General features: G+C 38.7%; 1 protein-coding gene across 1 annotated transcript in view; it reads right to left on the reverse strand.

The window, feature by feature from the left end:
* Window positions 1–20,677, reverse strand: part of LOC108787500 — a 176,851-nt gene that overhangs the window by 14,643 nt on the left and 141,531 nt on the right. Inside the window, exons 42-47 of the mRNA XM_018557073.1 lie at window positions 18,907–19,059; window positions 17,999–18,081; window positions 14,879–15,026; window positions 14,066–14,179; window positions 2,496–2,573; window positions 1,327–1,422 (exon numbers count right to left, since the gene is read on the reverse strand). Of these exons, the coding sequence (XP_018412575.1) occupies window positions 1,327–1,422; window positions 2,496–2,573; window positions 14,066–14,179; window positions 14,879–15,026; window positions 17,999–18,081; window positions 18,907–19,059 (672 nt within the window). The remainder of the gene's footprint in view (window positions 1–1,326; window positions 1,423–2,495; window positions 2,574–14,065; window positions 14,180–14,878; window positions 15,027–17,998; window positions 18,082–18,906; window positions 19,060–20,677) is intronic.

The following is a 20,677-nucleotide window of genomic DNA, read 5'->3' on the forward strand; positions in this document are numbered from 1 at the left end:
ATATATATAGTTCAAAAAAATCCCTTCAAATTCTGACCCCCAATTTACACTAGGCCATAGCAACCAAATAGATTTCAAACTGCTGGTCAGCTTATGCAAAGTTTTTAGCCTCTATAAATATATGGATGTGCCAAATAGAAGAAATATATAATTATGTGCACACTGTTTATGTATAGTACTTATATACCTACCAACATATCCAGTTCCCTGAGACACTGGAAACCCCACCCACATTCCAGCTGAGGATTGCCCAAATTCTAATTAGCCGGGGACTGCCCACTTTCGGCCCCTGATCACTGTAATGAATGCACAGTAACTTAAATAGGGGTCTAACTGTGATCACGGGACATTGCCCTGAACACAGCATCATTGGAACTGAGTGAGGTTCAACAAGCAGCATTGTTGCATAACCCTCTCATAAAACAGCACTGGGTACTTTGTACATTTGTTTAGAAGATATATTTTAGAGCTACCTATGCACCTTTATCTTTAAAGACTGGGTTATAATGCAATATTTCTCTTATAGGTGAAATTGGGAAGATGTAATTGGATGGGCTCTTTGTTTGGACTATATTATCCATATAAAGGATTTCAAGGTAAACTTCAAAACCCTAATTATCCTGGCACCTCTCCAAGTAGTACCATTCTGCCATTTTCCCTCCCACAGCTCCTGTTTTTAATGGGCCTAATATTTCAGTTATGGGTTTCATTAGCTGTGTCGCACGGCTATTATTGCTGTACAAAGAAGTATATCTAAATACTTGTCTTACTTGTTTTACTCCAGTCTTCCATTATTGTGGGCAAAAATGGGACTGAAGCCCAGTTATGTTCACTGGGGTGCTGTAAAGGATGGGGACCTGACCACACAGAGGGGCCTAAGTCAAAAAATGTCCACTTTTCAAAGGAAAGTCCACTTTAAAGACGGCAGCTTCGATAAAATCACATATTAAGCCAAAGCCTTCTTGAGCTTCTTGATAATTATTTACATTGTTAAAGTTCTTTGATGTACTGTTGTTGCTGTAACCGTGTAAGATATGCTATCTAAATTAGCCCAAGAAGGCAATTTATAGAGTCGGAATATCTATGGACTCCTACTTTATTATGGCACTTACAAGACTTTGAACTTAGTGAAAATCACACAGTGCAAACTATCAGTTTTCTATTCTGGCAGCAGACAAAACAGTTTCCTGCAAATACGCTATTACTCTTTCAATAATTATTCACCCTGGTACATGGAAATTGCACAATTTGGTTAGAACATCAATAATAATAAAAAAAAAAAACATACGTCAGAACAAAGACTTGACACTAAAATGTATTACTTACACAATCATATTTGTCCTTGCGAAACAAATTAGGTATTTCATTAAACTGCATCAACATTCCCTTCAAGTTAATCACGACCAATGCGGAAAGCACAGACTGCAAAGAAGATGTACCTGTTAAGGTTGGATTAAACTGTGCACTCAAAGTAGCAATAGATTCAAGCCCAAAGTAACGTCTCTAGCTAAGGATGCAGCATATAGGATATGATTAATAGCAGATATTATATAGTTTTCTCCTAGTTTATCATCATGGCCTCAACTTTCTGAACACTGAACACCATGTGATAATCTCCAACCAATTAGAAGACTGTATTGGAAGTCATAGTATGATGTGCCAGTAACAATCCTATGAATGTTCATGAATATTTACATTGACTTAGACCTAGTGACCTATGAAAAGCTGTACACAGAAGACTGTTTATTTATGCATGTACAACTATTTTATTTGATACAACAACAAAAGAACACAACATTGGCCTTTTCTCCTCATCCTTAACATAAACATAACAGTGCCCCTGAACTTCAAAAATGAATTTCTCCACAATGACAATAGACACAGGGGTAAATGAGTCCTTGTTTTAAAGTTGACTTTCCCTGTTTGTTAAGAATATGTAAATACTTTAGTTCGCAGTTCCTACATTTTAGGCATTATAATGCTTTTAAAATCCCTCAGTCTGATGAGTAAAAAGGGGATTAAGATGCAGTTATATATTATGGAAGAGCTGACTTAATAGCCACCTGTCAGGTTTCATCTTTAATTCACAAAAAAAAAAGATGGAAGCAATCTGACTAGCTGCTTTAGGCAAATGCTCCATAGTTCATTTATGCTTGCTCTGGTTTTGTCAATCGGCCACATTATATGTGAACAGTGGCCTGGCAGAACTTTTTCTCCATTTGTGGTGGGTTGTGAATAAGGTAGAGGCAGTTACTAAATATGTGTGTATTATTGTATTATTTTTAGTAGTATTATAAAGCATGAATATACAATATACAGTATATCACAGCAGCTTGATCACAGTTTCTGATTCTTACAGCTTTTGTTACACATTCTTTCAAAATGCCATAAGCTGACCCGTTAAATTTTTAAGCTTTTGTCATCAAGATTTATGTTAAAACCTGTAAAAAAAGGTGATTGTTATATAATTTTTAAGGTTAAAGATTAAAACTCACCTTTTGTAATGGTTGCAGAAGGAATCCGATAGCCAAGGTGACAATCATAACAATTATAGCTGATAGAAGTCCTGCCACCTGTAATTGGATATATACTAAATAAAGTAAACAGTATGTAGTTGGCAAAAGATGGTTTAACCAGTTGACATCCGCGGTGTTAAACCCCCTTCCCATCCAGGCCATTTTTCAGTATTCAGCGCTGCGGTACTTTGACTGACATTTATTTCGTCATGCAGCGCTGTACTGAAATTCATTTTATACCCTTTTTGGGGGAATAACCATAGTAATTGCAAATCATTGCCTCAATGCAGTGGAGTGCAACAACATTAGGTCCCAGCACTTGCTGACTGCAGCTCAGACCCAGCTTATCTCCTGAAGGAGTACTCTAACAACAGCCACACAGCCTAACACTGATTCCATCTTATTCTATTGCATAAGTCAAGTCAAGGATTGTGCACAGGTAACGACCAAAGAAGAAGAGAAGTCATACACAGCAGGGGAGCTGCTGACTGGCAGGTATACAGCAGCATATTATTATTAGTTTACCCCTCACTTTGTCCAGCTGAGCAATGCACTCAGTGAGTATAGCAAGAACATCTTTACATACCAGAGCAATAAAGTGAGGAGTATATGCAATTTGAGCCCAAACAGTGACAGCTGATCAGGAAACATGCAAATTACTAAGTCCCCTAAAGAGGTGATTATATTTATCCCTAGAGTATGTTATGACATGAACAATATCACCCCTTTACAATGTACTTTATACTTATTCTTCCTAACTTCCATGAATAATGAATGTGTGGCTGACACTACAGCTTGGAGGTAAGACTTTCTCTTTGTTAAACAGACGAATCATATAAGCTTTTGATACTTTTTAGCTTTTATAAAAAAGCAAAGAAGTATCCAACCTGCAGCCTGGGGCTGCATGTAGCCCTTTGGGACTTGTTGTGTGACAGTAGTCTTACCTGGGTCATATACAGGCCAGTTAAAGTGGTACTAAGGGCTCTGTTGTTTTTTTTTTAATACATATATAAATTGGACAAAAATAGACAAATTCAGCACAACACAATATATGTTTCCATCAAAAATAAGTCCTGAATCACGTTTTAATATTTTATTACAGCTGCAGCTTTGGGTTCTTAAACCTCCGGTCAGGAAGTGCTCATTCATTATTTGTTTTTCCAGCCATATTATTTCCCTTCTGAGGACTACATGTGCCATACTTCAAAGTGGCATCAGGCATGCATGGTACTTACAAGCTGCTTTCAATTACTTCCACTTTGGAATAGTGTCTTATGTGTCCAATGCTCAGTGACTGCCTGTGCTTGTGAGTGCAGGCAATGTCCTTACAATAGCCTGTAGTCACAGGAGCATGCATGAATAGGTGGCTCCATAGCACCCTGCTAGCCAAGGAGCGAAGAGGCCACCCTTCCACTGGAAAGCAGAGTCAGAGCTATGTACCAGCTGACTCGAGAGGAAAGGAAAACTTTAGCACACAGAGAAGCAGCACAGAGTTTAAGTGTTTGCAACAGTAGTAGAAATATTTTTAAAAAAAGTCACTGTAAGGGAAATATTCTTTAGATGATGTTGCCTGTAATCTCTGACCATCTGCTGTTGTATATCTTCAGTCTCTGACAGCTTTTATAGCATTACATTCACTGGAAATTATGTGCGGCCATTTGGTGATGTAAGGTCCGCATTTGAGACCACCTATATCAAGTAAAATGACCACCACTGGTCTACACTAGTGGGTGCCAACTTTCAATGGACTCCACTAGACCTCTGCCATTAGTAGCAAATCCTTTAAGTCCTATAAGTTGCAAGGTGTGGCCTCCATGAATTGGACTTGTATTTCCAACACACCCTACAGATGCTCGATTGGATTGAGATCTGGAGAATTTGGAGGCCATGTGAACACCTTGAACTTGTTTGCAGTGTGACTGGGTGCATTATATTGCTGGAAGAGGACACTACCATCAGGGAATACCGTTTCCATGAAGGGGTATACTTGGTCAGCAACAATGATTAGGTAGGTGGTACATGTAAAGCAAACATCCACATGAATGGCAGGACCCAATGTTTCCCAGAAGGGCATTGCCAAAACCTTCACACCGCCTCCGCTGGCTTGCCTTCTTCTCAGAGTGCCATTGCATCCTAGTGGCATCTCTTCCTCAGGTAAGCTTTGCACATGCACACGGCCATCAACACGATGTATAAGAAAACATAATTCATCGAACCAGCCATGTGTGACAATAATGGGGTTTGAGTCTAAGAATATTAAATATAGTATTCTCTTGTCACCCAGTTCAGAGAAAATGCAGACCTTCATTTAGTCATCTGCAGGTCACTTCACATGCCACAGAACAGAGATCTGCTTATCTGGCCTGTGATCTTTATTGCCTCAGCACTAGTGAAAGTCCCAAATTACCATCTAAACCTTTTATAGCTGTCTCTAATTAAATGCATGTCATCAGGCATTCATCTGTCACCAGTAGACAAGTTGAAAAACACATGGTGGCAGCAAACGTTTGCGTTTGTGGGTAAAAGGTTAACTGCGGAGTTACCCAACCCTGTTGATAATTGCTCTCAGTCTGCTGGCCCTGGATTGTGTCCTGTGAGCTGGGAAATGTCTGTGCAGGGTGAGGCTGAGAGTGGTATTGCCACGTCCTTGTGATGCCACGCTCAGTTCAGAACTGTGTATAGTCATGGGTGATCGACGTACAGCGGGTTTGGGCCGGGCGTACGTCACACCATGTATTTTCATTGCTCTGTGGTCCAGTTCTGATTCTCACATGCCCATTGTAGGTGCTTTTGACGATAAACAGGGCTCAGCATGGTCACCCTGACTGCTCTGCGGCTACGCAGCCCCATATGCAACAAACTGCAATGCACTGTGTGTTCAGACACCTTTCTATTGGAACCAGCATTAACTTTTTCAGCAATTTGAGTTACAGTAGCTCTTCTATTGAATTTGATTACACGGGCCAGCCTTTGCTCCCAATGTGTATCAATGAGCCTTGGCTGCCCAGGACCCTGTTGCTGGTTCACCCATTTTCCTTCCTTGAACTAGACATGTAAGCTACCAGAAAATTTGTTTTGTATTAATTTCAGATCCATTTGATTTTTTTATTCTCGTTATCGGATCCGATATTTCGATTTTGGATCTATTTGGATTGAGTTATTTACAATTATTTTTTTTAAAAAACAGCGTAGGGATTGTCTAACACCTCTCAGTTCATTTCCTAAAATTCAGATACATCCACATTTTCGGTAGCGCAAAATTCATATTCATTTAAATTCGTTATTTTTTTACATTCAGAAATATGTATGTATGTCCGAAAATATCTGAATACATCCAAATATGCCAATATTCATCTGAATTAATTATTAATTCAGAATGAACCACTTTTGATAGGTCATGCCCACTGCAGACTGGGAACATTTGGCCCTTGTCAAAGTCGCTCAAATCCTTATGCTTGCCTATTTTTTTCTGCTTCCAACACATCAACTTTAGGGATAAAATGTTCACTTGCTGTCCACCCACTTCCAGATTCCATTGTAAGGAGCTATTCAATGTTATTCTCCTCTTAGTGGTCATAATGTTATGGCTGATCTACACTATGTGTCTTCCTTCATAAAATAAGGACCATTCCCTGCTCATCATTGCTTTGTCGCTCCACTGCTTTTTTTTGCTTCAGCCAGTGTTCTGGCAGGTTGAAACAACAGCAAAACCAGACACTATTGTTCACTTGACATCATTGGAATTTTTCCACTCCTTATGCCATACCGAGATGCTGAACCTAGCCAATAAGCAGATCATGCCAAAGTGTACTTTGGTCCCAGATAACATAGTATCGATAAATGACCCTGCGGAATTGTGAGTTTTCACACTGGTTTATAATGTTATGTGGTGTTATTTCTCCAAGATGTACTAAACTGTCTATACTGTATACCCCAAGTTTGGATTTATTAATGTGTATAAAAAGGAAGTATTAAGTGACTATTTTTAATTCTCCATGATACAAATGAATAGATCCACCACAAGATGTGACTATTACCTACTAACTGCTATCAACAGTTTCTGTCTTTCTAGATGTGTGTTAAAGTGGACCTTTACCCATATCTTAACAATAACAACAAACACACCTTTAGAAATGTAGAGTAATGAACAATCTACAAACACACACTTTTAGATACTTGCAGGCTTTGTATTCTTTGCATACCTTATTTCTTTTTTCTTCTCCATTCCCCTGAAAGTGGCCATGTTTACTAAGGATAGATTACTAGATCTCCATTTATTTCCTGAAAATCTGGCACATGTGACTGGGACATGTGACCATGCACATCATCTCAAGGGAGGAAAATGCCTTTCACTGAGATGAGATTTCCCAGCAATGCTCTGCTGATGTAACCTTCCCCGTGTGCATTGCTTTGGCAAACTGAAGTTATTTTGCCCGTTCAAAGCAGGAAGTGAATACTCTGCAAGTGTAAGTATTTCAAAATCACTAAATTTTACACCTGACATGTCTATGTTATTAAAAATGATCATACATAGAGGGATACATTGGTAGAATTTGATTTTTGAGTGTAAAAGTCTGCTTTAAGATCAAGAACAGGGTGGAACATGTGTTTGAAAACCCAAGATGTTTCATCTGTTCTCTGATTTTTTATATAAAAAAATTATGCTATAAAAGCATATACTATAACAATTTGTAAATGAAAGGAATTATTTTTTATTTCCTAATAAAGTTGCCTAGATAGCTTATAGTTATCTACCAAACAGCACAGAATAGAGTGCAAAAGTGCATCTAAGGATATGTAATCTAGGTGGATTTAAACGATAAGTGCAGGGCATATAACTCTCTTGTGCAGACAGTTAAATTTATATTCCTTGATACTTGGCTGTAGAGGATGGTGACAATGGTGCAACTTTTGGTGTGCCTCTGGGATTGGTAAATACTAGTTTTTGATATATAGGTGCATCTAATGTGTTATTTTACCTTCAATGTTTTTAAACAAAATCCATATTCATTAGAGCGCAAAATAAAATACTGCCCTCTATTTTTTTAAAAATGTCTTACTTTTCTAACCGCTGCTCCAGTGGGCTCCCCTCTCTATCCTCTCTATCCCCTCTACTTGGCAGGATGGACCAACCTTTGGATGCAACCCTTCGCAAATGAGCACTCGGCCCCAGATCCACACACAAGCAATCCACATTCTTACTCTTGCAGCAGCTGGCCAAAGAGACTGATTTTATGAGTTTCACCAGCATGTTGTAAACCAAACAGATTGGGAGAAATACGGATTTTGTGGGCTAAAGGCCCTAACGCTAAGGCAAAAAGTAAAGGAGACAGAGGAAAACTTTGGCGGGTGCTTCACAAGATAGGGATTGGGGAAGAACGTAAACCAGAATATTTCACATGGGCAAAAGGAGTGGTCATAAAGAGAATATATCCAATTGAGGAAATGGGGACCAAAACCCCATTGACGTAGACTAAAAAAAAGATAGGGCCAGGAAACAGTGTCAAAAGCCTTTCTGATGTCAAGAGAAAGAAGTATGGTGGGTATGTGATTACTTCTAGCTATATGAGCCTGGCGGATAGGGATAAAACCAACTTGATCCTTTTGAATAAGTTCACTGATTACTGGATTTAGTCTTTGAGTCAAGATTTTAGCCAAAATTTTTAGGTCTACTTTGATGAGGGAGATGGGTCTTAAGGTAATGCAATTAGTGTGGTCCACATTGAGTTTAGGAATCATACAGATGGATGCTGAAAGTGAATCCATACCTAGAGAGTCCCCCTCCCTGTCTATTAAAGGAAGCCGCCAGAAGGGGAGCTAGAAGTTCCCATAATTCCCAATAGTAAGAAACCATGAAACCATCCTTTCCAGTCTACTTACCTCGGGACAAAGAGTAAATACCACGGATCACTTCCTCCACTGTGATAGATTCTTCAAAAGATTCCTTCCGTGAAGATGATAAAGATGGTATATTCAAGTCATCAAAAAATGTGTCTGCTACTGGTGAAGAGAACTGACCTGACAAACTGTATAATGTGGTGAGATGTTGATTAAATATATTGAGTATAGTAGTAGGATTACATGTATGGGAACCTGATGAGGTGCAAAATTTGAACAGTCTAGGAAGGGTCCAGGTTTCCCTGTTTTTTAGCAAGTAGGGAGTCAGCCTTATTTTTCCAAAGATAAAATTTATGGGCCGTTTTATTTAAATGTTTAGCTGCATGATCGGGTTGAAGAAGATTAAGGGCTTGGCGTGCCGAATACTGTTTTGAACGATGGGAAAAGGAGGGGTCTAAGGTAAAAGTCTGGGAACATGCTGCAAATTCTTTCTCTAAAGTAGTTAAATATTTCAGAGGATCCTTCTTGAGACAAGAAGCCAGGAGAGATGTCAGGATTTCTGTTAAAGGAGATATAATCAGTGAGATAAGACTCTATGGTTGCTCAGGTAGCAGAATTTGATAGCATGGAATCATTTAAAGACAAAGAGAAGGAACGTCCTAGCAGGGTAAGCCCTGAGAGGAGGATTGTGACTGCTTAATGGCTGGCCTATGGAACAGGGATAATCCTAGATTAAGTTAAAGAGAGTAGGAGAGGTGAAGAGGCAAAGATATGGTCAATTCTAGTGAATACCTTGTGTGGGTGAGAGTAGTGAGTATAGTCTTCCTTAAATGCAGGGCCGTCTTTAAGGCAGGGCAAAAGGGGCACTTGCCCGGGGCCCAATCATTGTTGTGGGGCCCTGCACCCCATAAACTAGAGCTGGTGAAAGTTTGAAACGTTTCTGTACCAGCCATCTAGTGTGCACTACCGCTTTCTGATGCTAGAGGGCAGCAGCCTCCTGTCCCACTCCCTATGTGCAGCAAAGATCTCTGCAGCCCGGGATGTCACCTCCCACTCAGCAGAGGAGGAAGATCGATTTTGCTCACACTGCTTCATGGTCCTGCCCTCCTCCCTCCATGGCTGCAGTCTCATCCTCCTCCTGTCCACGGTGAGTTCACATGACTGCTGGGTTGGGCTTCTATCTGGGTGGGGGGAGAAGGGGGATGGGGGTGGTCGGGTTAGGTGTGGCACTGCTGGGCTATGATGTAATGCTGTATAAAAATAATAATGACACCTGAGCATGTCCCCCTGGTGTCATTATTATTATTATTATGTCCCCCCATGTCATTATTATTATGTCCCCCCAGTGTCATTATTATTATACCTCCCCTCTCTGATCCTCCAATGCTGACTGGAGGGATGGATGGGGCGGACACAACCTCTAGAGAGGTAGAGTCAGGTGTCAATCAGGTGGTGGGGTGGATCTGGACAATATTTTTTGGATCCATCCCAGCTGCAGCGTGGCTCTGCTCTGTCAGCATATAGCGGGCAATATTGCAGGGGGGGGCGTGGTGGGGGGCCCAAGAAAATGTTTGCCCGGGATCCAATCAATATTAAAGACAGCCCTGCCTAAATGAGTTCACCTCCTGCCAACAATCAACATATGAATAGAGGGCAAGAAGATCACGGAAATCCCTCGCCAAGTGCAGGAAAGCTAAGGAGTCAGTAGATCCATCTAGATCTATCACTATGAGGGAATACGACAAGGATACGAATCACCACAGAGGATGACAGTACCCATACTGTGGGCCTGGACCATACTAAAAAGGTTAGTTACAAATTTTGTTTGGGTTGTATTCGGGGCATAATAGCAAACCAGGGTTACTTCTGTGTCATATAGATGATCCATTAGAAATAAATATTTACCATTAGGGCACGGATCTCAGAATGACAAACAAAATTGGTAGAACGACAAAAGCCAATGAGGACTCTGCAGCATTTGCAGGTGCCATTAGCCATAAAAACTTGTGAAAACTGGGAGTCAAAATATTTAGGGCAGGATGATTGAGAGAAATGGGTTTCTTCAAGACATATTAAGTCAGTATTAGAGGACCTAAAAAACAGAAGACCCTAGTATGCTTAGTGAGAATGTACAGATCTTGTACATTCAAAGATATTATTCTAAGAGGCATAAAAGAGTTGTTAAATAATGATAAGACGCAAACTCACCAATATGAGTCTTCATGGTAAGATAAAAAGGCTCTCATACCTACCTGCACAACCTGAAGGAAAAGTAGAAGAGAGGTAGGAGAAAAGGAGAGAGGCATGGAAAGAAATAGAGAATAGGAGAACGAATCAAGGAGCAAAAGGCATAAAATTGAACTGCAAGCAGCACCTGCAACAAGGTGGAGATGTTGGGCTGTGGGGCCTGAAGGCAAAGACAGTCCAAGGTGGGGATAGCGCAGTTACATGCTCCCCCAGGCAAATCCTAAATTGTAATAATACCAGAATATGTAGCATTGTAAATATTTTCTCAATTTTAATAAATATGATCTAGCAAAAAAAAGCTTTGCTCGGACACTTGTTCATGGGACATGCGTTTAGGTTCTTTGGGTTTTTTACTGAGGAATTAATAAAGTTTTGGCTTACTTGAGCAATACACTTCCTGTTTATTTACCTATTCCAATTATTTGTGTATTATATGTATTATGGTTTGGGAAGCTTGTTGGTAAGAGACCTTTCTAATTTAAGCTTCTTTTGTCACATATGCTCTTACAATATTGTTGCCCTTAGAAAGGCAAACAAACTGATAAGAGGCATGGAGGAGCTCAGCTATGAGGAAAGATTAACTGACCTGAATTTGTTCTCTCTGGAGAAGAGATGATTAAGGGGGGACATGATCACCATGTATAAATACATAAATGGTCAATATAGTGAGTTTGGTGCCAAATTATTCACTTTCAGGTCACTGCAAAGGACAAGGGGGAACTCTTTGCATCTGCAGGAAAAGAGGTTTAACCTTTGTATAAGGAAAGGCTTCTTTGTTAGAGGTGTGAAAATGTGTGAAAATGTGGAATAGACTCCCCCAGGAGATAGTTGTAGCTAGCTCAGTTAACTGTTTAAAAAAAAATCTGACTGTATTCCTAAATGCACAGAATATTACTGGATATCAACTTCTTTATAAGAATCATAAGCACCATAAATTGTTGATCCTGGGAATAAGGGGTTTAATCTGCTCTTGCTCTGACAACCTCCCATTGCTCATCCATACACTTGCAGGCAACATTAAGAAAATAGTATGAACTTGTCTTTCCTATAAAGAAAGAAAAAAACGAGGAAAAAAACGAGAAAAAAAACCCCCTCCCCTCCAGCAGTACAGGAGTAAACAATGTTCACATCTAGGATGGAATAAACAGAGTGTGATTAATACTGAGGAAAAACTAGTGAAACTATCTAATCTTTGAAAAGCCTGGTGCGCAGTCATGTTGGAACAGGAAGGGGCCATCCCCAAACTGTTCCCACAAAATTGGGAGCATGAAATTGTCCAAAATATATTGGTATGCTGATGCCTTAAGAGTTCCCTTCACTGGAACTAAGAGGCCAAGCCCAACCCCTGAAAAACAACCCCACACCAAAATCCCTGTCCACCAAACTTTACACTTGGCACAATGCAGTCAGTCAAGTACTGTTCTCCTGGCAACCGCCAAACGCAGACACTTCCATCGGATTGCCAGACAGAGAAGCGTGATTCATCACTCCAGAGAACACGACTCCACTTCTCTAGAGTCCATTGGCGGCTTGCTTTACACCACTGCATCCGATGACTCTTTGCATTGCACTTGGTGATGTAAGGCTTGGATGCAGCTGCTCGGCCATGGAAATCCATTCCATGAAGCTCTCTATGCACTGTTGTTGTGCCAATCTGAAGTTCACACGAAGTTTGGAGGTCTGCAGCTATTGACTTTGCGCAATGTGCGCTTCAGCATGCATTATACATGGCCTTCCACTTTGTGGCTGAGTTGCTGTTGTTCCCAGTTGCTTCCACTTTGTTATAATACCACTAACAGTTGACAGTGGAATATTTAGTAGCATACCTTATCATATATGCACTTTAGTGCTTATATGATAAGGTACCTAATATATTAATTAACCCTGGGCTAGTTTGTGTATTTCTGTACCAGTAGTTGTTTGTTTATATCTTTTATAAATAAGAACAGGAAAAGCCTGAGAGATAACCCTTGCATCGAAATTATGTTGTATGGATAAAAATAAAATAAAACATGAACGTCATATATTTGCATGCTCAAGTTACATCCATTAAGCCATGCCTATTTAGAACCATGCTCACTAAAAAGAAGCCAAACCCACTAGTATCACACTGTACAAAACGGTTTCTAAGGTATCCCATTTTCTCATCTCAGAATAGAAGGACATATGTATATGGGATTTGGAAGTGTCATGCTTTATTCAGGCATCATGAAGGATCAGCATTTACTTCCTGGACTGGGATACTTATTCACTAAACGAATTGAGGATCTTCACACAATTTGTGAATAAAAATAACCGTTTTGGTAGAAATAAAATTTGTGGGTAAAGTTCCTCTTTATGGATTTCTCTTCTAAGTACTTGTTAGTCTGTATAGATTTTCCAGTATTACTGCTAGCCAACAATTCCATACAATGCACAAAGTGGATCCTTTTTAGGCCAAGCTTTGCTCGGACACTTGTTCATGGGACATGCGTTTAGGTTCTTTGGGTTTTTTACTGAGGAATTAATAAAGTTTTGGCTTACTTGAGCAATACACTTCCTGTTTATTTACCTATTCCAATTATTTGTGTATTATATGTATTATGGTTTGGGAAGCTTGTTGGTAAGAGACCTTTCTGATTGAAGCTTCTTTTGTCACATATGCTCTTACAATATTGTTGCCCTTAGAAAGGCAAACAAACTGATAAGAGGCATGGAGGAGCTCAGCTATGAGGAAAGATTAACTGACCTGAATTTGTTCTCTCTGGAGAAGAGATGATTAAGGGGGGACATGATCACCATGTATAAATACATAAATGGTCAATATAGTGAGTTTGGTGCCAAATTATTCACTTTCAGGTCACTGCAAAGGACAAGGGGGAACTCTTTGCATCTGCAGGAAAAGAGGTTTAACCTTTGTATAAGGAAAGGCTTCTTTGTTAGAGGTGTGAAAATGTGTGAAAATGTGGAATAGACTCCACCAGGAGATAGTTGTAGCTAGCTCAGTTAACTGTTTAAAAAAAATCTGACTGTATTCCTAAATGCACAGAATATTACTGGATATCAACTTCTTTATAAGAATCATAAGCACCATAAATTGTTGATCCTGGGAATATCTGATTGCCTTATGGGGTCAGGAAGGACTTTTCTCCCCTTTTGGAGCAAATTGAACCATACTTTATGTGGGGTTTTTTACCTTCTGCTGGATCAACTGTGGGTAACTGTGGGCATGGCATTCTGTGGGCATGGCATTCTGTTTTAGTTTTTTTTCCCAATCTCTATAGGTTGAACTCGATGGACTTTTTAGAACCTAACTAACTATGTAACTATGCTTTCTACCTAGCTTGTTACACATGTATGAGCCATATAATCCAACATCTTATGTAGGTTAATAAACAGAAAAGCTAACAAAAAACGTTACATGCTTTACAGATGTCATTGTACAACAATTAATGCAGCGGGATTATTAATGAGAACATACATACCTGTGTTTTACCCCCTGTGCTTTCCTGGACAGCGGATCGTGATAGTGAGGTGCTTGCAGCAAATCCTTTGAAACAGCCACAAAATATATTGCTTAATCCAAATGCCACCAGTTCCTGCAAGATTATAAAATAGATTCAAACATATACATTACAATGAAGTATGAATTCTTATAAATATGAATCCAATAAGTAACATCATTCTAAACTGTTAATCTTAACTTGACTATGGATGATACAGAGAGTAACAGTTTAAACTAAAGCCAACAATTATAAAATATACATTTGGTTTATGTTTGTGTTTATTCCTAATTGCACTTTGCTAACTTTGCAATTAAAGTTAATAAATAATTTTAAATTTTAGCAATTAATATGTAGCATTTAGGGAACATGTTTAACAACTAAACGTATTGTGTTCATTTTTTTCTCCACTGTTTACTTTTTGACAGAAGTTTATAATTGCAGCAAGACTTGAAAAAAATTAAATAAAATAAAGTGGCTGCAGTGTTAAGTAACATATTCTGATGCTGTACATCTTCAATGAAAACACCAAGTTTAGACTTGTAGATATATTGTAAAATTACTTTGTAATGTTATCATCTATCTATATCTATCTATAACCCTTTAATTCAGTTTATTTAATTTTTCTATTTACAATAACAAGCGGATTTTGATGGCAATACACAGGTATAGGAAAGCCATGGTGCAACAAATCATTTCAACTCACAAGCCGCATCTGGGTATGAGATAAATAAAACTGAATATGTTGGCTGAAATAAGCTAATGATGTGCTATTGTAACTGTAAATAGACATACCTGATTACCATTGATTACATAGTCATGCTTGATTGAATAGACTTTGGCCACAGAAAAGGCTACAGCAAAGCCAACAATGGCAATGGAAAATCCATCCCCTATACAGGATTCAAAAACTGAAATGCTTGGAGCCATTGGAGGTTGGAATCTGTACACAGAAAAAATTGATAGTGAATATTGCTATCCTATGGTGTATAAATGTAGACAAATGTACACAAATGCCGTAAGGTAAACAAAGCTACGTTTCTCTTAAGCCACCTCACATTAATATTGCTGTGGAAACTCAAATGCTATAACGAGCAGAAAATAGAAATGGTGTCCTTTTTAGAGATTATTGGAACAATTCAGGGATCAATTGGGACAGACAGCTTGAACATTTAATAAGGGATACTGATTTTTATCTACATTGCTAGAGAATTGTCCAACACAAATAGTAGCTTAGCTGAATAGGAACACTTTGCTAGATTTGGCCATTTCTAATGAATCGGATACCACATCAAATGTGGCAGTGCTGGAACATTTAGGCAACTGCATTCCCAATACCGTAACCTTTGAGCTGGTATTAAAAATGGATTTAACAATAAGGGGCTTACAAACTATGGATGTAGACAATTTGAAACAAACCATAGAATGAGAATGCTTACAGACATCAAAAGTAAATGTGATTTAAAAACTACTTACTGTAATGTACTGTACTGTATAGACAATGCATTCTTCCCTATGAAAACATTTCTAGGAATAAAAGGAAACTGCAATAGCTTTATAAGGAAGTTTTCAAAAGGAGAATGCATAAGAGGGAAGCATTTGAATCCCTCGAGGCGAAGTTGGAAATGTGCTCAATTTAACAGTACTTTTCCACTAAAAATTTAAAACTTTAGTTTGGTATTCAACCCTGGGCCCAGTTCTATTCAGTTTGTTTACTTATGTTCTAGAGGATGAAATAGATAGGAATGTTGCAATTTTTGCTGGATACAGAATTTTAAAGCATTATTAAATCTCAGCAGGATTATGAAAATATTACAGAAGGATACAAAATAAGGAACCAGGTAGCAGCTAAACATTGCTTACTTTATAGTAAATCATATTAACACAACTGAGCTTCACAGAGCTGCAAATGGACTTGGGAATACTTGTTTAATTGCATGTCAAGACAAAACCCTTTTCTACTAGTTTTGCATACAGCGGGGAAGGATTAGAATGCTTTTGGGTTTAAACTACTATCTGGGTTCACAACGCAGGAAGTGAAGGAAAGGAAAACATACAGAAATAAAAATCTAGATATGTAAAACTAGAGGTGTGTTCAGTGCCTTAGCCAAGCGCTGAGTAGCTGTTCTGCAGCACTTCAGTTAGTTGCAGCAGTTTCACTGAACGCTTCAGCTGCAAAATTCTAAGCAAAATGGCGGAGGATAATATTTTTGACTGATAAATACCATTTCCTAACAGATATTTGGTGTGCTCGTCCACCAAAACATTACATTGTAGGTTCCCACAATTAATTGATTTCCTCCATCAGGGTTCAGGCACCTTTCTCCAGCACTGCCAAGTGTGCTCTCAGTTAAAATGGCAGCTCATGCTCTGTCCCCACCTTCTCCGTCACACTCAGTGCTCTGCATTCACAGTCACTTCCACTGAAAGTTAGCTGTGCTAAGCGCTGACTTGCAGCACCGCGTTCAGCGGCGGATTGCTAACTCAGCACTTGCAGTGGCTGAGCAAATCTGTGCTTTTTTTCAGGGCAAAAAAGTTCTGGTGCTCACGGCACCTTTTTGTCCACAAAAAGCATGCAGTGGCCATCTTTGCGGTGGGCAGGGATGCACTGCGCTGCCACCATTTTGGTTGTGGTAGCGGGAACGCACAGAGCATGTGCAAGATGGCAGCCGGCAATGAGGTTTATTGTCAGCGGCCATCATTTTGGTGGTAAACTGCCTTAGAAGACAAGCATCATCACCCTGTACGGGGTGATGATGCTTGTTTTCTGATGCCGTGTCTGTACACTTGCAGTACAGACACTTGGGCATTGTCTGTACTTCAAGTGTACGGACACGGCGACAGAGAAGTGTCATCACCCCACATGGAGTGATAACGCTTTTGGTGAGAGGGCGCCTTTTAAAAAAAATAATTAAATTATGTATCACAAAAAAATTAAACGGCTGGCGGTAGGTGGTGGTAATGCGTACCGGTGCGTACCGCCAGAAAAAAAAACCTTGTGTAAAATGTAGTAAGGGCGTGACACCAGTGATACAGTCCAGAAAAATATTTTTATAAATGATCAACAGTATGAAAAAGTAATGGTATTTCAGGAGTTCACACACTCCCCTTTTATCAGGGCTACAATACTAGAAATTGCCTTAATTCTTTGTGGCATAGATTCAAAAAGGTCCTGGAGACATTCCTTAGAGAGTTTGGTGCATATACATATATATATGCATATATATATATATATATATATTCCACTGGTAAAGGAAGAGTGTGTGAACCCCTGAAATGCATTGGCTTTATCATAATGTTGATTATTCAATACAATAGCTTTCTCTTATCACTATTGCTATGTTTTAAATATCTGGATCTTTCTCAAGACCCCTCCCCTGTTTGAGGGTGCTTTTGTCACATGGTAGCAGTCTCACCAAATCAATTCAGCTTAATAAATAGGGCTGCCACTCACAATTCAGAATATTAATAATTGGAGATCATGGGGCCTCTTATGCATGTACTCAGAAATAAAAAATGTACAAGGGTTCTAACTTTCCCATACTGTACTAAGAAAACACAATTTTATTTCTGCCTGTATTGTTATTGGTTTCGGCTTACTTCTTGTCTGGTAAAACATTGTCAGTAGGGCAAAAATGATCAAACTGAACCTCGGATATCATTAAAACTCAGACCGGGGCTATAACCCTTCCCTACACAATCAAAAACTAAGAAAAAACATGTTAGCTGGACATATACTTATGGTATGCTAAGTAGCACAACTTAATGACAAGTGACAATTGCAAAAGCTAGTTAAAAAACACACTATATAATAATATAGTATTGTCCCTGTCATAAAACATTAACAATAATAATAATAATAATAAATACACATTATTATCTAATACAAACTAAAACATATAAAGTTTAGCTTACCCTTTCTCTAGTTTCCCAACAATGTCTACACCATATTTTAATTGGAAATTAAATGCATATGAAACTCCCGTTGCTATGACAGTCTGCAAAGTTGATAAGACAGGCAAAAGACAAACGTTTACAAGATTTTGTAATGTTAACATTATCGAATTATATCATAAGGCGTCTCTCCTCAAGGCTTCAATCTCCTCATTATTATTAAGACCAACTGTTTTTAAATGCTTTACACATTGCATTCAACTTATTAGCACAATCTGGCTTTTTTACAGTAAGTAGGTAAAATAAAATTTCTGCACCCTACATTGGATTTGTTTTTCACTACTTCTACACCAGTTTCCAAAAAAGTGTGGTAACAATGAGCTGAGCATCTTCATGAATGAGCAAAGCCACAAAACTGTTATTTTTATTATAAAGAACATTTTGACAAATTCCAAAGTATTATTTAAGTATAACATGTCATGTGGATGCTTTCATCAGTCCAGCAAAAGAAGCAAGAATTCTTAAAGGGAATCTAAAGTATTAAGGGTCAGTTCACTGAAAAGTGATGTTTTAGGTAAAGATAAAGCCTGGCCTCTATGTTCTGTGTAATCCAATATACAGTATAGCTTTATATGCTTAAAGACAAGGAAAATCTATTTTAGGGTGCACATAGGCTGTCTTGAAACATCTATTGAAACAACTGGGATTAGGTTGTGTACTTCTTTCTGCAGGGGCAGTAAAAGGACTTCTAACAATAGAAGGTTTTGAAAGTTGTAGAAGGAAAAAAAAGAACAGGAGTATATATGCTACTAATATAGAGTACATTAGTCAAGTAAAAAAATATTGTGGCAGCTCCCAGTCTCATTGCGTGTCACTCAATTTGAGACATCTTCCTGTATAAAGCTAGCCCTTGTGGTATTGTTACTTACCATTATAACCTCAATTGGGATAGGTACAGGAATCTTTGACTTAAAACGATCATTAATTTCTTTCACTACAAACACTACAACCATGATGATCATAGCTGTAACAAGATCAGCAATGTTTGTTTTGGTAATCTGTGTAAAGATATCTTTCAGTGTCTGTAAAACAAAATCAGCAATGTCATAAATCTGCATTCCATTGTGTACATTACAGCAAATATCCATATGTTCAGATAAGTTCAAGATTAAAAATAAAAGAAGTAAGTAACTTAAAAAGCACACATATTTTCTGTTTATTTTTTCCATTTGATCTACAAAAACCGTGAGATATTAATATGTATTAAGTGGCCAGAAAAAAATGATAAAAAACTGTTTCCTCTTATAGAAAAATGTTTAAACTTAAACTTTCAATAGGAACGTCAACAAATTAATATATTTTCAAACAGTTATACAGTTTGTACAGAAAGTCCATTGTTTTTTCACCAGCTCCTATGTAACATACCGTATCTCCTTTTTGTGAGACTATATTCTGCAATGCAACATTTTGGGGTTGATTCACTAAAAGCAAATAGGCTGTTTACTTTGCAAGGGAACTTAAACTTTGCAGGGGAAGTTCCCCTTAGCTTAGTGATAGGGATGAAATTTCACATTGCAGAGAATACCCAATCACGTGCAAGAAAACAAAAAAACAAAATGCAAATTCCATTTCAAAATGAATAGCCTATATACCTTTGGTAAATCAGCCTCTTTATTATTCTGTGGTGTCTTAAACCTGTTCTCTAATATATATGTTTTCCCCTTACCCCTATGACATTTGGTTACCATGTCTTTATGTATTTGTAGATTTTCCCCTTAAACTGCTGTTTTCCATGTTGAAGCCAGTCAGATTAAGATAGGGACACCCCTGAATACAAACATACAGTACATACATTACACAAAACAAGTCTAAAGATAAAATCCACAACGCAATAAAATAATATCCAGTCTCGGCACTTGAATTTGTTAAGTTGTTTAAAAAATCATTAACAGTATTTGCATGTGGCACTGTTTAAAATCGTGATTATATTTTTTTGAATTACAGTGAGATAAATTCAGGTTTATAAACTGGCCTGGAGCTCTCCTTTATACACACTAAGACACTTAAAGGGTTATTCACTAAGCTGCTGGCTTGTACGGCTGATTTCAGCCGTACATCGGCTAAAATCAGCCGTACATCGACTGCACTTTGGTCAAGCGAATATGCTCTGCATGTTCGACTGAGCCGAAGTGCAGAAGGACTTTGACTCAGCCGATCAAACATTTGGATCAGCTGAGCCGAAGCCCTGGCAGCTCACTCACTGCCGTTCGCCCCTATTCTCATAGGGGCCAAATGGCAGTGGGTGTATAAGCGAATGCCACTGAGCGGCATTCGGCTCAGCTATTCTGCTGGGTACCTCTGTGGTACCCAGCAGAATAGAAAATCAGTGAAAATAGTTGATAGAAAAAGGTTGAAATGTAAAACAATGTAAATAAATAGTAAAATTTAAAAATAAATAAAGATAAAAAAATTAGGAACTAGCTAGCTCCACCCAACTGTTTCCTGTTGACCACCACCTGCTGGAGTCTTCTAGCAGGTCCTGGCCAATGAATAACAACTGGGCGGAGCCGGCCATGACAGTTCAGCGTCCCTAGGTCATTTGGGGATGCTGATCTGTCATTACAACTGGGCAGAGCCAGCCGTGAGATCACAGCTGGCTCCGGCCAGCTGTCATTTGCGGGGAGAAAGGCTGGCCCTACG

Source organism: Nanorana parkeri, unplaced genomic scaffold (genome assembly GCF_000935625.1).
Source record: "Nanorana parkeri isolate BGI_ZX_2015 unplaced genomic scaffold, ASM93562v1 scaffold265, whole genome shotgun sequence".
Lineage (NCBI taxonomy): Eukaryota > Metazoa > Chordata > Amphibia > Anura > Dicroglossidae > Nanorana > Nanorana parkeri.